Below are 21,386 nucleotides of genomic sequence, written 5' to 3' on the forward strand. Positions count from 1 at the left end.
ACCTGGGAAGGTTGCAGGGGAGTTTTGCTGGGACTGTCTACATTGAGGATGGGAGACTCACCTTGAGGGAGGATACCTGAGCACATAACATGAGAACCCTGGAGGGGGGTTGGAGGCCAGGTAACACCTCTGCCCCGGAAACTGGACAAAGGACACAAAGGCTGGGGGAGGAGCTGGGGGAAGACTGAGTGAGATGGCTGGAGGGAGTTTCAGTTTGGAGCTGGCTGGGAAATGGAGAGGGGAGCCCAGAGGGGGCTCAGGCTTCCCAACGGGGCTGTGGTGTCCCTGGGGCCCCCAAGATGGACCTAACTAAGGGGGTCCTGGTGTCTGTACCTGCAAGACCTGTCTTGGACTGTGTTCCTGTCGTCTAAATAAACCTTCTGTTTTACTGGCTGGCTGAGAGTCCTGGTGAGTCACAGGAAGCTGGGGGTGCAGGGCCTTGTCTCCTCCACACTCTGTGACAACTCCCCCCCCAGTGATGTTCTATCATAACTACTTTCTACTCGCTGTCTGAGGCAGGCAGGCAGGTAGCTGTTGGAAATATTTTCTTCATAAGACCTCCTTTGCTAACCTCTTGTTTAGTTAACTGGAGACTGGTCCAGCTGTTACCCTATTTTATCTTTTCTATTATGCTAAAAAAGAGATTCTTGAAAAGTAAACTTTAGAGGAATACAATTGACTATTGCCTGCTACTTTCTGTTCAACAGTGACCCTTAAAAACCTATTTAGTTTAGGTTTGTGCTTGGGAACTGGAAATTTCAGGCACTTCAGAAGCCCAACTAGAAAGCAGAAGGGGACAGATTGTGTAATTGATTCCTTGTTGTAATAGTGTGGTTTAAACACATGAGTAACTCATTTGCTATGTCTACATGGTTACATATCAAAAAAGCCTGTGTACTAGATGTTCCTTTACACTTTGTACCCACATGTACTGTAAATGTTCCTCTCTGGGATGAAGAAACAATAAAATGATTTGGAGGAAATAGAACAGGAGTACTTGTGGCACCTTAGAGACTAACAAATTTATTAGAGCATAAGCTTTCGTGGGCTACAGCCCACTTCTTCGGATGCATATATGGAGGAAATAGTATCTACTATGTTAATTGAAAATCAGATTTTGAGGAGCTCTGCAAAAGACCCATGTTAAAGTTGCCATGCTTTTCCTCAATTAATCCCATCTCCTTCAAACATATTTGCATATATTCTCCAGTTCATTAGAGCACAAAACTTTCATTTGTGCCTTCTGTTATTTCCCATTATTTGAATTACTGTTTTGATCCAGGCACCACGTGGGATTCAGAAATAGCTTTTTCCATTTGTGCATTGCCACTTTTTTGTCCTACTTCCCTTCTCCCCCCTCCCCCCCCTTGTGTTATGATGGGGCAGTATGAGAATTTGCCCACTTTTGGAATGTGGCAAGCTTTCCATGTCTTCCTTTGTATTGTTGGTGGAAGACTATATCTGTTTAAAGATCTACTAGAAAGCTCTGTCTAAAACTGTGTAACTTGGTACTGAACAAATTGTACCCAGAAGAGCTAGATCAAACTTGCCTCCTAGCTAATGAGCCAATGTAGGGAAGGCTGTCTTTCTAGCTATCAAGTAGAATTTCTTATAGAAATGTGGTATGTATGTATTATTTCCCTTTAATCTATAAGAGAAGTGTGGAAAGTCACTTTTGTTTGAGAATTACATTTAATTTAAAACATATTGGATGAACTCTTAAAAAATTTCCTTCTCCTAACAATTCACAAAATGTACGCAGAATTTTCACATTTTATGTGGGAGTGGGGCAAGTAATCTTTACTAGTATTTTTTGTTAAACCTGATCATTTTAAATAGCTAACCCTTTCCTAATGTGACTGTTGGGACTAGGTCAATAGTTCTTGTGTAACAGGGCTTTTAAAAATATACATCGAATATTTTTATTCCAGAGAATACGGATCAGTTCAGGAAAGCATTCAAGCATGTACTCAAGTCCCACTGAAGTCAAAGTTTGGGTTGGATACACATCTTTAAAACAAACAAACAAAAAACCTCCACTCATGCAGAATAAGCAGGAATTGAGTGCTTTCAACTTCTGCCTTATTTAAGCTTATGGTAGTGGTATACCTTCTTGGACTTTGTCTATGTGGGAGGGTTCCCCCCCCCCGAATAAGTGTGTGAATTTAAGACAATATAATTATACCAGTATAACTCCTCCACCCCATGTGAACACTTATTCTAATACGAGTGGTGCTTTATATTTAGCTTGTTACTTAGCAAAGGGTTTAAACTAACCTGAAAAAAGTCACTCATACTGCAATAAGAGTGTTAACACAGGAGTTTATATCTGTAGAACTGATAACTTTCAATGGTAGACAAGGCCTTGATATTAACTAAGTGTAACTGATCCAGCAATAAAGATGATCTCCTAATGAGGAAATGGGTATAGGGGAGTGGTATGGCTCTGGAGGGATGACATGTGGCTTTGGGCACCTGTGGTTAAATGTGAAGTACACTCTTTCAACTCCTGATATGGCAGTAGCAAAGATGTAGAAGACTTGTCTGCATTATATCTTGCACTGTTATCAGTGAAATTACTCTAGAAGTGAGCTATAAGTTCTAAATTTCATTGGCCACATCTACACTATAGGCTTTTGTCAGAATAGTTATGTCAGCGGTGTTGAGAGGTGTGATCCCTTCCGTAACCAATATAACTGTGCTGACAGAAGCCACTGGTGATGCAGTTATATCCACAAATGTTCACTTTCACAATTACAGCTTTTTCACTTCGGGCTAGTGGAATAAGGTATACAGGTAAAAGCACAGCTTTACCAGAGAAGCTCTCCTAGCATTGATGCAATTTATATTGGCATAAAATACTGGTATTCCCATACTGGTAAAGTGTTCCTGGTATAGATGTGGCTTTAGTGTAGATAAGGCCAATGGGTGGATGGAAGAGGGGGAAGGAAATGTCATTGATGTGGTAAATCTGAACTAGGACTATGCTTAATCAATACAGTGTGAAGATTATTATAAAAGAATAGAGATTCTTTCCAGAGGAAAAAGACACTGACACTGGCTTCCCCTCCCAAACAGAATCCAGGGTACATAAGATGTCCTTGACTTATCTCTCTCTCCTCCTGGCACCTGTGATGTTCCACATACATTAAGTCAAAATAAATAAATAAAAATTGAGCACTCTCCTTACCTTTTCGTTGTTCTGTGCAGTGTCTCTTTTCTGTCAGCGTTTAGTGGGCAAGGGACCACGTCTAGGAAGTTTTAACTACTAACCAATAAAACGTTATTTGACTTGGCATACATTAATTGTGAATTAAGGTGCTATAATTCTACTGAGGTGTGTTTGTCATTGCATCACAGGAGTGAAATGAGTGTTATATATTCACCAAAACAGATTGTTAGTTGGCATTTGCTTTTTGGTTATGGCTCAACCTCAGATCCATGCTCTTCTGCTATCTGTTCTGTGATGTGTTACTGCTGTCCTCCGTCCCTGCCTTTCAGTGTCATTTGACCAGTGGCCACATTTTTACTGCCAGCAGAGCCCTTCCCCGCCTACTCTGGTGCTTCTCCATCCAAGATGGACAGTGGGTTTTGCCACTCCAGTGTTTATTGATTAAATGATTCTGAGCTATATTTGCATGGACTGGTGCCTGTTCATTTAAAACATTCCAGAACTGGGCATTCTTAGACATATCATGAGACTGTTCTTTAGCATCATTTGTCATACAAAGATGTGTGTTACCTGTTCCTTAGTGACAAAGTGGGAGAACAACATTCAGATAAGTAGAACTGTGTGGGATGGGAGTGGAAAGATGCAGAGCTCTGATTTCAGACTGTCATCTTACATAGATTAGTCGGTCTCAAATAAGTAAAATCAGGTCATCTAAGCAAAGCTGTGAAGAAACAATATAGATCACACAAAGAACTAAGTGGTTTATAGCTTCTAGAAAGCATACATCAGATGGGTGTGTTAGAGAGACAGGAAGGAGAGGGGGGAGAAATTGGAAACTTACGTAAGGCAAGGTAGCAGTGGGAGCTCTTGCTGCTAAAAAGCAGCAACTTGTTTGTTGAAGTTGTGAAATCCATAAATGTGAACATTGAACTCCTGGCAGAAGCTGCAGTGTTCTCTTCCATGATTTGGATATAACAATACCATGAGACTAATGATCTCTGTTGTTAGTATTGCCTCTGATGATGTTATCACTGAATTAAGGAAAGAAACAAGGTCAACTGCATTTATTTATTCAGCAAGAAAAGATTTGTCAGCTAAGGTACTTGAAGGATTACTGGACTATTTTCAGTGGAGAGAGCGAAGATTAAGCATTTAATCTGTGCTGCCCTAGAAAACTGGCAGCAGGAGGTTGAGTGTGCTGGCTGACTTCCATGTGTTTCTTAATCTATTCATTTATCAATTTTATTTTGCCTAGTTTAGTATGATGCTTTCTTATTTCACAACCTGGAGAGGAAAAGTTAAAAATAAATCTGTGATCTAAGACCAGAGTGTTTACATTGTAAAGTATAAATAATACATACAAATGTTGTACATTGTGACCAATGTGACTAGTCTTGTTCATACAGCCTGTCTTCAGAGAAGAGTAATATGCAGGAGTGCAATTTGTTTTCAAGGCCTGAGTATTCAGGGGCAAATTGGACCCCTATTCTGCAACAAGATCCCTGGATTTGGCAGCACTCGGGGTAGCAAAGTGGAAATTCTCCATTTTAAAATTTAAATTTATATAAACCACTGCAGTAACCTTATTCATCTCTTAAATTCAGTACTTGCCACTCATAGGGTGAGCTGACACATTACGAGAGTCTAGGTTTCAGCCTCACCTGCAACTATTTCAGTTCAGGACCACGTAATGGGAACATGATTAGCAATCAGGCTTGCTGCAGGATATAAAAGAACTAGAGCTCTGGTTAAAAGTCCCATCGGCAGTGCTGCCCAGGTAAGGCAGGCTAGTGCCTACCTGTTCCGACACCGTGCTGCGGCCAGCAGCAGGTCCGGCTCCTAGGCAGGGAGGCCACGGGGCTCCGCGTGTTGCCCCTACCCAGAGCACCGGCTCCGCACTCCCATTGGCTGGGAATCTGCTAATGGGAGCTGGGGGGGCGGTGCCTGCAGGCAAGAGGTGCACAGAGCCGCTTGCGTGCCTCCACCTAGGAGGTGGATCTGCTGCTGGCTGCGTCCAGGGCGCAGCACGGTCCGCGGTGCCAGGACAGGCAGGAAGCCTGCCTTAGCACCCCCACTGCGCCGCTGACCAGGAGCTGCCCGAGGTAAGCCTGTGCCCCAGCCCTGAGCACCCCCCCATACTAGAGCCCCTTCCTGCACCCTAAATCCCTCGACCCCACCCCAGAGCCTGCACCCCCAGCCCAGAGCTCTGCACCCCAACCCTCTGCCCCAGCCCTGAGCCCCCCAAACCCAGAGCTCCCTCCTGCACCCAAAACCCCTCATCCCCAGCCCAGAGCCCCCTCCCACATCCTGAACCCCTCATTCCCAGCTCTGTATTCACCACATAGCACTCACCCCAACCCTTTGCCTCAGCCCTGAGCCCTCCCACACTCCAAACCCCTTATCCCCAGCTCCGTTGAGTAGCAGGCATCAGTTCTCTTCAACTGAGTTGCCAGAAAAAAAAGTTTGAAAACCACTGCTTTATGCTGAAGCTCTCCTTAGTTCTGAAGCAGAAGGCTAGGGGAAGCAAGTTTGCTTGGAGTGAAGTTTCAGCAGGAACAGGCATAAGAACTCTGTGACTAGGATTGTGATCCGGAAGAATTGTGGTGTTTTGAATGTTGTTAATAAACCAGACTTCTAGAAGGGGGAGAACTATTATGTAAACACCCACATTATGAAGTCTGATTAACTGGGGAAGAAGGGATACTAAGGCAGTAGCAACATCTGAAGCCAGACAGTTCTTGATATGTCATAAAAAAAAATTGACAAGACATAATGGCATAATAAATTGAGAGGCGGAGTGGAGAAACTGAAGATTGATAGCTGGGAAGGAAACCTTTAGGGATTTTGGCAATTTTAGACAATTTGGGTTTGTAAAATTAGCATATTAGTGGGTGGTTTCTCCTAAAAACAGTCTGCTGTGTAAGAGCTAGCAATATTGACTCTTAAATTGTTAGTGGGTTTCAAAAATTAGCACCCAGATCCATTGCTGTAGGCTGATTTAGACCTAATTAAGATGACTATCTTTTACAGAGGGTTCATATTTTCAAAGTTCTCTTGACCACCTAGAGGATTAGAAACCCCATATTATTTTAAAATGAGTCTGTATTCTAGAGCACAAGCCTTCCATCAAGGAGTACATGGCCCCAGTACACGTTTATATTCCTTGAGATTTGGAGTCCCAGAACAATAGAGGATGACTCACAGAAGATTGCAAGTGAAAACAGAAGACTGACAGCTGGAGACTTGCACCAAACACCAGGAAGAGTAAGGTCTGTGTAACTGGGGACTCCCTACTAAGAAGGGCAGATAAGCGGCCCGTCTGTTCTTAGTAGGGAGTCCTCAATTATATAGAGGCCTGTCACTAGAGTGGAGTTGGAGAACAGAAGCATGTGCTGGTTGCCAGGAGCTAAGATACAGGTTGTAGACTTGAGTGAAGAGGATCCTATGGGAGCAGGAAAGAATCCACTGATTTGTTCTTCATGTTGGAACAAATAATGATGATAGATTCTTGCTGGAATGCATCAAGGGAGATTATGCCAGCCTGGGGAAGATGCTTAAAGAAATGGAAGCTCGGGTGATCTTCATTGGGATTCAACCTATCCCTAGAAGAGGAGAGTGAAGGGAAGACAAAATTATGATGATCAACAGATGGCTTAGACAATGGTATGATGGAGAGATTTGGGATGTTTGACCATTGAAAGGCATCCAGGGACAGAGGAGCGTTCTTATGGGATGGACTCCACCTGATTAGGAAGGGAAATAGACTTCTTGGATGGAGATTGGCACAACTGATTAAAAGAGCTTTAAGACTAGGAATTCTGGGAACACCGTTGAGAGATGCTCATGTAATCATCATTCCCGCTTCTAAATACTAGCAGGAGGAAAAATCAAGTAAGAGGATACAGCAATGGAGAAAGGAACAGACGTCCAAGAGAAAAGACCACTGACAGTAATGGTCAGGTAGGTGATCTTGGCAGCAGAATGACTGTACCTAATCGAGCAAGGAATCAGGGGATGCCACACAGAAACAACTAAGATGTCCGTACACCAACATAAGGAGTCTGGGTAATAAAATGGAGTCTGCCAGAATCAGATTTTTATATGAATAGAAACCTCTTCAGTATTTTTTTTATGAAAAAAATCCCATAATCACACAATTCCCAGCAGACTTCAATTTCCCAAATGTAAATTGGAGGACAAATGCTATTAATAACGATAGGCCCCAGATATTCCTGGATGTCATAGCTGACAGATTTCTTCACCAAATAGTCACTGAACCAACAAAAGGTGATGCCATTTTAGATCTAGTATTGGCAAGTAACTAGGGCCACATAGAAGAAATGGTTGTAGAGGACAACCTTGGTTTGAGTGATCATGATCTAATTTGGTTTAAACTAAATGGAAGGATAAATAAAAATAAGTCTGCAAATAGGGTCCATGTCAAAAGGGCAGACCTGGAAGAATTAAGGGAAGTGGACTGGATTGAAGGATCTGAATGTGGAAGAAGCTTGGAATTGCTTCAAGTCAAAGTTGCAGAAACTATATGAAACCTGCACCCTAAGCAGGGGGGAAAAATTCATGGGGAAAGGTTGCAGACCAAGCTGGATGAGCAAACATCTCAAATGGGTTAAGAGAGAGCCTACAAGGAATGGAAGATGGGATGGATCTGCAAGGAAAGTTACCTCTTGGCGGTCAGAAAGCATAGAGAAAAAGTGAGAACTACCAAAAGCCACGCAGAATTGGACCTTGCAATAGTAAAGCTTCTTTAGTCCTATAACAGGGGTGGCCAAGCTTACTTACCCTCTGAGCTGAATATGACAATTGTCAGAAGTTTGTGAGCTGGGGCTCAAGGCTTCAGCCCCGTGGGAGGCCTGCTCTTGTTGAAGCCCCAGCAGGCACACCCTACAGGACTGAAGCTCTGAGAAGTCCCTAGCCCCACCACCCTGCTGCAGGGCAGAAGCCCCGAGCTCCCAGCTCCCAGTCTGGTAGGTGGAGAATTTGGGGGGGGGAGGCAGGGGGAGAGAGAATGTGTGTGGCTCCGCAAGCCACACTTTAACTGTAAAAGAGCTGTGGTTTGGCCACCTCTGCCATATAAATAAAAAGAAAACGAAAAAAGTGGGACTGTTAAGCACTGAGCATGGAGTGGAGATTAAAGATAATCTAGGCATGGCCCAACACCTACATGAATACTTTGCCTCTGTTTTTAATAAAGGTAATAAGGAACTTAAGGGTAGCTTCAGGGTGGCTAATAGGAATGGAAATATAGAAGTCTGAATTACTATATCTAAGGTAGAAGTCAAACTCAAAACAGCTTAATGGGACCAGGTCAGGGGGCCCAGATAATCTCCATCCAAGAATATTAAGTGAACTGGCACATGAAATTGCAAGACCATTAGCAAGGATTTTTAATGAATCTGTCAACTTGGGGGCTGTTACCTCTGACTGGCAAATTGCTAATATAGTACCTATTTTTAAGAAGGGCTGGGGGGGCAATGATCCAGGAAATTCCAAGCCCCTTAGCTTGACCTCAGTTGTATGCAAGGTCTTGGAATAAATTTTGAAAGAGAAAATAGTTCAAAACATAGAGGAAAAATTAGGATAAATTACAACTTAGTCAATTGTGCCAGACCAACTTGATCTTTCTTTGTGAAGATAATCAATTTTTAGAAAAGGAAATGCAGTATATCCAATCTACCTGGATTTCAGTAAGGTATTTGATACAGTTCCACATGGGAAATTATTAAATTAAAGATGAGGATTAATATGAGAATTGAAAGGTGGGTAAGGAACTGGTTAAAGGGTAGGGTGACCAGATGTCCAATTTTTAAAAAGGGACAGTCCCATTTTTTGGGACTTTCTTATATAGGCACCTATTTAACCCCCCTCCCCCCTCCCGTTTTTTTTCACGGTTGCTATCTGGTAACCCTATTAAAGGGGAGACTACAATGGGTCATACTGAAAGGTCAACTGTCAGGCTGGAGGGAGGAGGAGTTCCTCAGGGATCAGTCTTGGGACCCATCTTATTTAACATTTTCATTAATGACCTTGGTACAAAATGGGGGAATATTAATAAAGTTTGCAGATGACACAAAGTTGGGAGGTACTGCCAATATGGAGGAGGCCCAAGAAGATCTGGAGGACCTTGAAAATTGGAATATTAGAAATGTAATAGTGCAGAGTGCACTTAGAGTAACTACAATAATTTTTGCTATAAGCTGGGGACATATCAGAAGTGACAGAGGAGGAGAAAGATCTGGATGTATTGGTTGATCACAGGATGACTGAGCCACCAATGTGGTGCGGCCATGAAAAAAGCTAATGCAGTCCTAGGATGCATCAGGCGAGGTATTTCCAGGAGAGAAAGGGAAGTGTTAATACCATTATACAAGGCACTAGTAAGACCTCATCTGGAATAGTGTATGCAATTCTGGTCTCCATATTTAAGAAAGATGAATTCAAATTGAACCAAGTGCAGAGAAGAGCTACTAGGATGATCACAGGAATGGAGAACCTATCTTATGAGAGAAGACTTAAGGAGCTTGGCTTGTTTAGCCTAGCCAAACAGAGGGTGACAGGAGATATGATTGCTCTCGAAATACACCAGAGGGATGAACACTGGAGAGTCAGAAAAGTTATTTACGTTAAGGGTCAACGATGGCACAAGAACAAATGGATTTAAACTGGCCATCAACAAGTTTAGGCTTGAAATTAGATTAAGATTTCTAACAGAGGAGTGAAATTCTGGAACAACCTCCCAAGGGGAGCAGTGGGGGCAAAAAAACCTAACCCGTTTCAAGACTGAGCTTGCTAAGTTTATGGAAGGTGTGTTGTGATGAGGTTGCCTATAATGGCACATAGCTCATCTGTGACTGCTAGCAGCAAATACCTGCAATGGCCAGTGATGGGATGCTAGATGGTGAGGGTTCTGAGTTACTACAGAGAATTCTTTCCAAGGTGTCTGGCTGGGGGTGTGTGTGTGTGTGTGTGTGTCTTGCCCACATGCTCAGGGTCTAATTGATAACCATATTTGGGGTCAAGAAGGAATCCCCTCCCTGTCCCCCAAGTCAGATTGGGAGAGGCCCTGGGTTTTTTACCTCTCTCTCCAGCATGGAGCATAAGTAACTTGTTAGTTTGAACTAGAGCAAAAGGTGGATTTTCTGTAACTTGAAGTCTTTAAATCCTGATTTGAGGACTTCAGTAATTTAGCCAGAGATTATGGGCCTAGTATAGGAGTGAGTGGATGAAGTTCAGTGGGTTGCAACATGCAGGAAGTCAGACTAGGTGATCACAATGATCCCTTCTGGCTTTAAACTTGCTCTCTTCTTATCAGAAAGGAAACGTTACTCAGGGCTGGATAAACCCATGCACTTTAAGAGGGCATTTGCATTTGCAAGGAATGGATTGCTCAAGATATTGGTAGTGATACAGGGCGGGGGAGGGGGCGGGGGAGGGGGCGGAACCACCACACTTTTAGATCACCAGTTCAGATACAATGCAGGGCAGTTAGTATGGTCATCAAGTATCATACAGCTTGGTCTGTGAAAAGAGTTGATGTTTTGAGGCCAGCCTCTACACATGACAAATACTGTCATGGGCCAATATCTAGGCCACCACATTTTGTGACTGCATTGAACAAATGCTCCACTTCCTGCACATAAATTGCCCCTTGGCTATAGCCACATAAAGCAGAAAAGACACTATGATGTCACCATGTGTGAAAATTCCAATCAGACATGGCACCATGGCAGTGGTCCATCCCATTCAAATCTGATCAATCTTGTTGGAAGTAGTTGCGAAAACAACTTCCTCAAGCCATTAACCTCTGGGAACCAGTTGCCGTGAATGTGACTTTACGAATACACTAGTGGTGGTGGTGGAGGAGGAGGGGGAACCAATTACTCATCTGCACCACAACTTAAACATTTTCGTTATCGTGTTTGTGATTAGTGAGAGTTGCAATGTGTCTTCTGCCAATGGCCCTGTAACCTTTCACGTAGGTGGAGAGGTCCATTCCAAAGCCTACTCTACTACGAAACTGACCTGATTTGCCCAGTTTTATGTTCTATAATTCCTTCTGGAATAAACTGCATCAGAATTGAAGGGAGAAATCTTTTGTATTACCACTGCACATGGCATATTATTACTGAGAATAAGGTAAAATATAAAGTTCCTTAGTATTCTAGCCTCTGATGTTCCTGGGTAGGAAGCTGGGAAAGTTTGAGATCTATTTATGACCTGTTCACTAAACCTTAATTATGAATGATGTACAACTTCATCTAGCTGTTGATTCTGCCAGTTGCAGGTGAGTAAAGGTCCCTTCCTAGAGTGCCTGTATTCATGCATACACAACTGCCCCAGAAAGCACGTGGGGTTTGAAAATCCACAACATTCTCCCTCTGTAGTATGGAAAATGTTTGGAATCTTATGAAGATTTAGGCAATGGTTTATCCTGTGATAGTGGCATTTACTTTGTTTAAATAACCTACACTGTATTAGTATTGTAGAACTAAAGCAAGAAAAGAATAGTTTCCTAAAACTAAATCTTTCATGTTAAGAGATTAGTGGGATGCAACTATTCACAAAGGCAACCTATAAGGGAAGAGGAGAAATGGAAGTTAATGTATAATGTCAGCATTACTCAAATCTGCTCCTTTTTGGAAAATATTTTGATCTGTAGAGACTTAAATTCTAGATTAATACCTCACTTACTACTGTCTCTTCCCTTAGTTTGTTCTAAAACTGTTGACAACTGCTCATTTCTACACCAAGTCAAACAAGGCCGTTGAGTCAAAACAATTAACATTTGTTCCTGTATAACATAACATTTTCTTTTCAATCAGGTGAAAATGAAATCCTTGAAACTCTACACAATATTGCAAACAAGAACAAAATCTGGAGGTCCTACATTGGCATGGGTTATTACAACTGCTCAGTACCTCAGGCCATCGTGCGGAATTTGTTGGAGAATGCAGGATGGTAATGTATATCACTTCCTGATTACAAGCATAGAAATATTTCATATAGATTTTTTTTTTTATAAGTGTGATTCATAGACAAAGATATACAACAACACTGCTGTTTGCCAAGACATTCCCATTCTTGATACAGGTGATGTGCTGGTCAGATTGAAACTTGATTAAGGGAATCATAAAACTTGTCATCCTGGCTTTAGCAGGAGTTTAATCCATAATGTGGCAGTCGAAAGGTATTGTAACTTATTTTTTCACGAATAGAGCATCTCCTTAGTTTGAAAGATCTGGTGCCTAATGCAGACTATTAGCTAAACAGGTGGCATTAAAGAAATAAGGTTACTCGAGTCAAGATGAATGTTATGAGTGGAAAGTTCACACTTCTTGTTCACTTAACCCATACTTTGACATGAATAGAAACATTCATAAATTCAATTATTTTGAGAAAAATATAAAGTAAGACCCCAGATTAAAATAATTTTATGTTCTGCCCAAAATTTAAGCTTTGAGGTTCAAAATACTTATTCTCGCTGGCATCTGCAGTTCCTGGTGGATATATCTGACTCATGAGAAACAATGATGGTTTTGTACTGACTGGAAGGAAGTAGAAAGCTGCAGAAATCTTTAGCCCATGAGATTTCTCTAACTCAGTTTTTCAAACCAGGAAGCTTAGATGTCTTGAATACAGAGTCAGAATTTGGGTGCTTCTCTTTGTTTAGCAGTTACTGAAGTAGATGAATAAATTAAGTTTACCCACTGTTAAGAATTTTTAGATGCACTGAGTGTCTCATTCAGTGTATTCTCAGAGCTCATGCAACAGCAATGCTCCTATCTGGAAAGCTTTAGAGTATTGTCAGTCAAACTAGAACTTGACTTATTTTTCAAGAATCTGAAGAGGATAAATTTCCTTTAGTTACTTCTTGGATTATCTTTATACCATGTGCTTCACTACGACGACAGTCGTGGCCCTTTACCTCTTTAAAGACATTTCCTGATGAAGACAGCATGGTCAAAATGTTAAATATTCCCCAACCACAAATTTGGACAGAATATTCAACATTCAAAATTAAAATATGGAAAAAGCTAGAGCATTAATGTGCCAATGCCAACTGTAATTGTTGCCTCCATATCTCCACCCACTCTGCACAAAGACTGAAGACCATCCAATATTCTGACTCACCATCCATATGCACATCTGAAATCCCTTATTCCTAGATCAGTGGTCCCCAAACTTTTCAGGATCGCACCCCCTCCTTACCCCTGTCTGTGACTCCTGCCCCTGGGAGCAGGGTCGTGCCTTGGGGGTGAGGGACGCAGCCAGGGGTAAGATGGCAGAAGCTGGGGCTGGGAGCGGAGCTGAAGGTCTAGGTGTGGAGCTGTGGGGGCAGGGCTGGGTGGAGTGGCACTGGTTCTGGCTGGCACTCCCTCTCCACCCCCCTGTGGGGGCTGGCCTGGGCCCCATCATGCTCCCTGGATTTTCCTCTGCAGCCCCCTAGGGGGGCACACCACACACAGTTTGGGGACCTCTGCCATAAATATTCTCTCCTCCTTTCTGTACAGAAGTGAAGACCTCAACTTAAGTCTTCACCGCCAAATCAACTTTGTCTTACATAAAAGCAAAGTTTTTTAAAAAGGTAGAGAAGACAGTGCTTCCGATTTAAAAAAAAAAAAAAAATTAAAAAAATTAAGTAGAATATAAGCACAGCTAAACTAGTCACTGTAAAAAGCATTGGTAACTAAGTTCTAAGCTTGATTTGTGGAGTGTTCGTTAAGGACTGAAAACATTATGTTCATTCTCAGCCAGCCGAGATCCCTTTCTGGGATGCTGAAAAACTGGCTCGCTGAGAATAAATGTAAGGTTTTAACCCTGCTTAATCATTGTTCCACACAACTAAGAAGTCTGTGCCAGGCTGGGTCTCTTTGCTTTACTTAAACATCAGGTATCTCTGCCCTCTCCCAAATTGCACCTTTTTGTATTGTTATATACTACATCTAACACAAGGCTAGATTTGTCTTGTCCCAGTCATCATCCTGCAGCATTTGCAACCTAAATATTTCAGCACTGAGCTGGTGTGCAAATATTAAAAGTGGATAGAAACTCTCCAATGAAATGCAAAAAAAGTCAGACAGCAAGTGGATTCATAGATTAGATTCCAAGTCCAGAAGGGACTATTGTGATCATCTAGTCTGAGTGCTTGTATAAACTCAGGCCATAGAAGTTTGCCAGGATAATTTCTACATCATATCTCTTAGCAAAACATCCAATTTTTATTTTAGAAAGTAACCAGTGATGGAGAATCCACCACGACCCTTGCTAAAATTTCCAGTGGTTAATTACTCTCACTGTCAAAAATTTATATCTTTTTTTCCAGTCTGAATTTGTCTGTCTTCATCTTCCAGCCATTGGATTGTGTTATACCTTTCCCAGCTAGACTGAAGAGCCCATTATTAAATATTTGTTTCCCATGTAGATGCTTAAACTGTAATCAAGTCACCCTTGCATAAAAGTACGTTATTAAAACATATTTTTTAAAAGTTTAGTGTTGGTAAAACAGTTAAGGAAAACATTTTTGGAATGCCCTTTTTTTAAAAAGCACATCTTAGCACACAAAAGCCTAAGCTTTTGAGTCCTAGGATGATGTTTTATGCTGGAGTGCAAAAAGCCATTCTAAATCTCTGCAAAATTTATGGTTTTAAGAAATCAAACTTCTCTAGCAAGTCTTGAATTTTAAATGCTAGGTGTTGAAATATTCCAACCCCATGTTTTATAGTCTAGTATTTCCCATGACGCTGTGCTTACCTTTTCTGCTCAGTTATGCACCATGACATAGCTCTTTCCTTCCCAACTTCCGAGTATCCTAATACAGAAGATATGCACACTTCAGGATTTTTTTTTTTTTTAATATTGAAATATAGCATGGCCCTGGAAAGTGGGTTAGGGTAGAAAGGAATTGTTCACTTGGCGTGCGTACATCTCAGTTTGAGACATATGGCCAATGCAGAGTCTTCTGTTAAAAGAACTGGGTGTGGCACTGTGAGGAAGTGAGGGAGAAGGGATTAGGGGTTTTCATTTAGCAGAGAGTGTTTTTCAGATGGGAATATTGTGTGTTTTTAGAAGATTTGCTAGAGAACAGTCTTCCAGGGAAGTTAGAGCTTCTAGGAAAATAAGCATCTCTGTAGGAGTCTCAGAACAAGCTGACTTATCCAGACAATGGTGAACAACAACTTTGTTTCACGATGAAAGACTAAATAGCTTAAATATTTTTAAATGAAAATTGTCAGAACAAGGTTACGCATTAGTCCTTATAAATGCCTGAAGTTTGAACACATAAATAGCGGCTGTTTGAGTTAGTTTCAAGAAAAGTGCTTGTTTTTGAAGTCTGAAATATGTTAGCATTTCTGTACTCTAAAAGTCACCTTGATCAATCTGCTTCAAAAATTAAACTTATAAAAAAAAAATATTTGAGACAAGATGAGAATTCAGTCGAAAAGGCGGCTTACTTTTTTGGGATGGGGAGGGGGCGGTCAAAGTTAGTAAGCAATGAGAGTCTTAAGGTTGTAATCTCCAATCCATTCTAAATGATGGATTTTTCTACCAGGCAACTCCATTAGGCAAAAACTTGTTCGATTTTTTTCAGGATATACACTATATCAATTACTTGATTTCCTTTTTCTCCAGTTACATAGGAATTGTATATAGTTACAGGCTGCTTGCAAGCTCTAATGACACTTTCACTCTTAACACATTTCATAGGAAAGTGTGGGGGTGGGGGGAGTTAGGTTTCATTTTATCATTGAGAGGACATTCCGTTTTGTGGTATTAGCATAGTTAGCTCTTGAGGTCTGGAGACAGAACCAAGTGGCCTGCTATTTTTAAAACCCATTTAGTCTTTGTGTACAACAGATTTATAGCAGCTCATCTCTCTGAAATCCATACAAGACTTTTCCTGGTGGGTCACTGCAAAATATTGGCCGTTTTATAAAGCATTGGCTAATCAGTATTTTTACTTTTAAAAAAAAGTTTCTATTCTCTGGGTATTCAACATTACCTGCCTCAAAACCCTGTAGTATGGTGTAAACTGCACAGCAGAGCAGGACTGCATAAACGCTGCACATTTATGTGCACATGATTCCTGATAGTCTTCACATTATCATTGTGTTGAACTGTTTCCCTAGAAACAGAGCTAATTAATTCCTGTGACGTGACATGAATGTAAACTAATCACCAAAGACTACAAAATATTTGGTTTTATAAATAAGATTACAACAAGTCTAGACTTAATCGTGTTCATCTTCGTGTTAGTATTTAGAGTAATATTCATTGTCTATATCACAGTGTTCGAGACTGAGTCGTTTGACTTTTGTGCACTTTGGCTACAAAATTGCACTTTATAAGAGTAAGGCTCATTTTAAAAAAAAAAAGTATATATGAGGTTGAAGGCAACGAGTGCATGCTCAGGAAAAACACACAAGCAAAAGGGTAAAATTTTCAAAGGGCCTTAGTCCCATTGACTCAACTGAAATTTGGCTCTAAAGTCACTTAGGTACTCTTGAAACCCAGTATGTTATCACAATCAATGGGATTCTATGCTGAGTATACTTGAGTAACTTGTTTAAAGCAACTTCAGTGTTTTTTGGGGGTGGGGGGGGAACAATGCTCTTTTCATGAGCTCTGCATGTTGATGGGTGCTGTGCTTAGTGCACGGCAACACTAGGTTATGGATGTGCAGTAAAAATCCCTGTGGTTTAGTTTACATGGGTTGGGAAGGCACTGTTAATGAGGCCAAAATGTGGTTCAACCAAGTGGGGATCCTTAATAGAGCTTCAGATGGACCCATAAAAATATTTCAGGACCAGTGTAATTTTTTTAAGCACTGAAAGGAAAAATATAGTATGCAACCATATAATTAAAGACTGTATCATCATGCATATGCATAAGGGGGGAAGAATGAAGGTTACACAAGTAAACTTAAATCTGGCATTTCTGAATATTTGAGTGTTTAACTCTGCAACCTTAAAGTTCAACATAATTGTGTCTGTAATACTTAGAATATTCTGCATGTGTGTTTATCAGACAGACATTCATTGTGTCGTCTTTATGCCTTAATTTATGTAGACAAATATTGCTGTCTATATTACATATAACACTTATTGCCACAATCTTGATTTTATTTAATAGTGAACATGATACTCAAAATGAAAAAAGTCAGATAATTCAAAAAATTTAAATACTGGGAGTCTTGGCTTTCTATTATAAAGCAGATTATCTCTCACCTTGTGTCTCATGAAGATATCGGTCACAAATCCTGGTAGGAGTGGTGGGGTTCTGGTAACTTTAATATCCTCATTTTTAAAGGTGCTGTGACTTTTTACCCATTAAGATTTCAAAATGAATGCTTTGTATCCCTGGAATCCATACATCGTAGCGGTAGATAGTGTATATTTCTAGCCCTGGTGGCACATGAGATTGGATTCTGAAATTTCAAGGTCCCTTCCAGCAGGGAAGAAAACAATTAGCACTGATCCATGACTGGAAATAGTAATTCTTGGTCACATAATGTTCAGTGATACAGGCTAGAAAAAGCAAGACTATAGAAAGTATATTCTTGGACAGTCTTCCTAAGGCTTGCTGTATTCTCAAGAATCAGACTTCATATAAACCTTCAAGTGAGGGCAGGGGACTGGACCAGATGACTCCTTGAATCATAGGACTGGAAAGGACCTCGAGAGATCATACAGATGCTGGGTAAATCAACTTAACTGCTGTTTCATTAACCATTTGGGAAAAAAATACAGTAGCACTAAATGAAAACTCTAGATAAGTTCTTAGACCTTGTAAACAACATTCATAAGTATATACATAACTATTTTCTAAAAGTACTGAACAATTTATTGTATTTTTGAAAGATTTTAAAATAGAGTTGTGTCTCTTTGTGGAATCTGCCATTTCATCAATACTTCCCAGCAGAGATCTAGTTTGAGGCAAAGTAGAACCAAAAGAGTTGGCTTTGGAAGCAATAAAAATTATTTTCAGAATTGTAATAAGGACTCTAATTCATTAACAAAAATAAAATATGCCTGTCTTTGAAACATTCTGATTTCCACTACTTTCTAAGCCAGTTCTTTTGGTCAGTAGCCCAAGCTTTGACTAGGAAACCCAGGTTTTCAGCCAATGTCTGCCTGCCCTGCTTCAGGGATAGTTACTGCTATTTCACAAATCTTTTAAGCTTGTTTCTTGCGAGGCATGCGTAGGATATGTCTGCACAGCAAAGAAAAAAGCACAGGGTGGGAGGGTCCCAGAGCCTGGAAGTCTATACAGCAGTGAAATAGTCCCGCAGCACGAGCCCCATAAGCTCGAGTTGCCTGGCACGGGCCACCCGTGGGTTTTTCTTTGCTATGTTGACATACCCTTAGAGTGCACCTTCAGAACTTTCAATAACATCTTAGAGCTTATAGTCATACAGATGAACAAGTCTAAGCACAGTGACAGAAAAACAAGCATAGAGAAGCAGAGAAAAATCCATACTCATTACACATACTATTTCTAGTTTTAACTTAAGACTTTTGTATTTTTTTCTTTAAGAGAAAGTACTGAACTTTCATATCTCATGTCTCCAGACCGCTCTAGAACATACTGGCTTGTTTAAGTAAAAAAATCTCCTTGCCACTCGGAGTGCTTCCTTTAAATCACAGCCAGACTGCTGAAATTTAGTTTGGGAATGTTAACTTGTAGAAACTCCCTTTGATCAGAAAAGACAGTGAGTGAGGGCCATATGTTTTCCTCCAATTTATTTGCACAGGAGCCTGTTTGTGTTCCTGGTCATTATGCTAATCATTCCTTTTAATTTGATTTATTGTAGTTGCTATTATGCAGATATACTACCGTCAAAGTTCCTTTAGTAGGAACCCAATTTTATCTATGACAAAATTGCTGTATAAAAACTTCAAATATTTGCCTTGTTAATACAAAACAGATTTCAGGGAAATTCCTACAAATCTGATTCCCTGGATCTCATAAAAAAAAAAAGCGCCACTTTATTTGAACTAATGATTTGAAGTTAGAATTGTTAAAGTCCAGGATTTTGGCAGTGTCTGTGGCCATATTCCAGGGTGAACTAGCTTTCAAAATGAACTTTGTTAAAACAAACTCCTTTGTGTTTTAGCGTAGAATAAGTGGTTATACAACGTACAGGAGAACTGTTGAACTTCTGTACTAACATGGAGGTCCACGCTTCCTTGACTTTTGTGGTGTGTGTATAAACTTTGTCTCATTAGCAGAACTAATTAAAACTGTTTTGTTGTAAATATTTTTGCAATTCAAAGTCAGAACATGGATATCGCTAAGCTGTATTAGTGACTATGTCCAGTTCTGCAGTATTGTCTGTCACATGCATCAAACCTTATTGTAAGCCATACCAGCAGGGAGCAGAATTGGGAAGCCCTAAGATGATGAATTCCTTACTGAGAAACTTCAACACAGGTTGTATGTACAACAGGGCAAATGTCTCGAATATGAAAATTACTACCAGACATCATTCCAAATGGAAAAATGTTTAACTGTTTTCTTGAAAACATTTGCTTTCTGTTGTGTGTTGGGATACTGAAAAATACCTTCAGCTTCCTTGACATCTGTTTAGAGCTGCATATTCTGAACCTTTCATTGTAACTTTGATCTCTTCCCATTTATCTCTACTTCAATGTATTAAAGTATCCTATGGAAATAAGAGAGTGGTTACTTTTCAATATAACCGTGGTTTCTTTTGTATAGTGTTTTTCCTGTCCATGAAACACTAGCTTACTGTGAGGGGCAAACAATGGTATCTAGAACTTTCCCGCCCCTCCATCTCAATCAGGCTATAAGGAAAACCAAACAACTGCTTAAAATCCCCCTACCCTTCCCAACTCCAATTTTTTCCTCATGGTTGCTTTAAAATAGGTTTCCATCAGAGTTCAGTTTTGATAAATACTCTGAAAAGGTTTTTAAATTGTGAATCTGTTTAACTCCTTTTTGAGTTCCTGAAGAAGGGAAACTTAGTTTAGCAATATAGACTTTTTCCAGAATTTTAATTTAGAAGGGAGAAGCTGTATCTTTTTCTGGTGCATTGTGTGGTTTATTTTTGGTGCTTTCAGAGACTATTGCATTTTTGACCGCAGATGCGGTCAAAGTCCTCAGCAGTGTTGCATCCTTGTTCAGAGAAGAATCTTAATCTATCTCTCGGTGCATACTGTATTTCTTTTGCAGTGCGAACTCTGGAGTATCTCAAATCCTGGATTGTACAACTTCAAACATAAATAGTATTAAAACTACTGAATTGATTTCCCCCTACCCGGACTTGATTTATTTGTGGATCTCATTGAGACTTCAAGATCAAACCAATTCTGAAGGTTACATACTATGATGTAACTTACTTTATGTAAGGCTATTTGAGATTCCAGTCAGTTGTGTTTCTCCCCCATCATAATTTATTGTACCTGACAAATTTTGATTTTTCAAGAGACTATATTTTAAGGGTTTACCATTAAGGCTGAGCTTGTAGACGTAACTCTAGTTGACTTTTCAACCCTTATTTTGCATTAAACACTAGAGTTTTTTTGAGTGGGATTTCTTCCATTAAAAAGGAAGACAGACAATTGCCTGTGAATTGGTAAATTCCTTGATGTGAAACTGAATGAGCTGGATACCAGCTGCCACAATGAGCAGTTTATTACAGAGCCAACTTCTTCATAGCACCCCAGTATTCTGAACCATTATCGCTTTGGAGTAGCCATTAAGGGGATAGTAAAGTTTGTTTGCACACTTGTATACTTCATAAAGTTATGTAGTCAGGCATAAGTATTTTAGGCTTAGATTTTTAAATGTCTTGACCGTTTCAATAATGTATTGGCTGCAAACATCAGATTTCTAAAAGCAGATTGGTTAAAAGCACAACACCAAAATGTTGAACTTGTATTAGATCTAAATATTTTATGACCCGATAGACTTTCTCCACCCCTCAGTTGCTGAGAATTAAGTTCTGTTGACCCAACCAGAAGTGTTAGCTCCTTTGCCTCCGTAATTACAGATAAATATTCTAATAATTTCATGATCTCAAAAATAGTAAATTTTAACTTAAATTCTGTTCAAAATGAGAAAAAAAAATATCTATTTGCCAAGTAAAGAACCAAATTAATATTGGCGGGATAAATGTTCTCAACTTCTATGCTCTTAATACCCTCCTGGAACAACTAAAACACATTAGTGTGCT

At 40.3% G+C, this 21,386-nt stretch overlaps 1 protein-coding gene across 1 annotated transcript in view; it reads left to right on the top strand.

The window, feature by feature from the left end:
- GLDC (glycine decarboxylase) overlaps positions 1–21,386 on the top strand; it is a 68,805-nt gene that overhangs the window by 3,118 nt on the left and 44,301 nt on the right. The window contains exon 3 of the mRNA XM_065405918.1: positions 12,013–12,148. Coding sequence (XP_065261990.1) covers positions 12,013–12,148 — 136 coding nt within the window. The remainder of the gene's footprint in view (positions 1–12,012; positions 12,149–21,386) is intronic.

The sequence above is a fragment of the Emys orbicularis genome, chromosome 6 (assembly GCF_028017835.1).
Source record: "Emys orbicularis isolate rEmyOrb1 chromosome 6, rEmyOrb1.hap1, whole genome shotgun sequence".
Taxonomy (NCBI): domain Eukaryota; kingdom Metazoa; phylum Chordata; order Testudines; family Emydidae; genus Emys; species Emys orbicularis.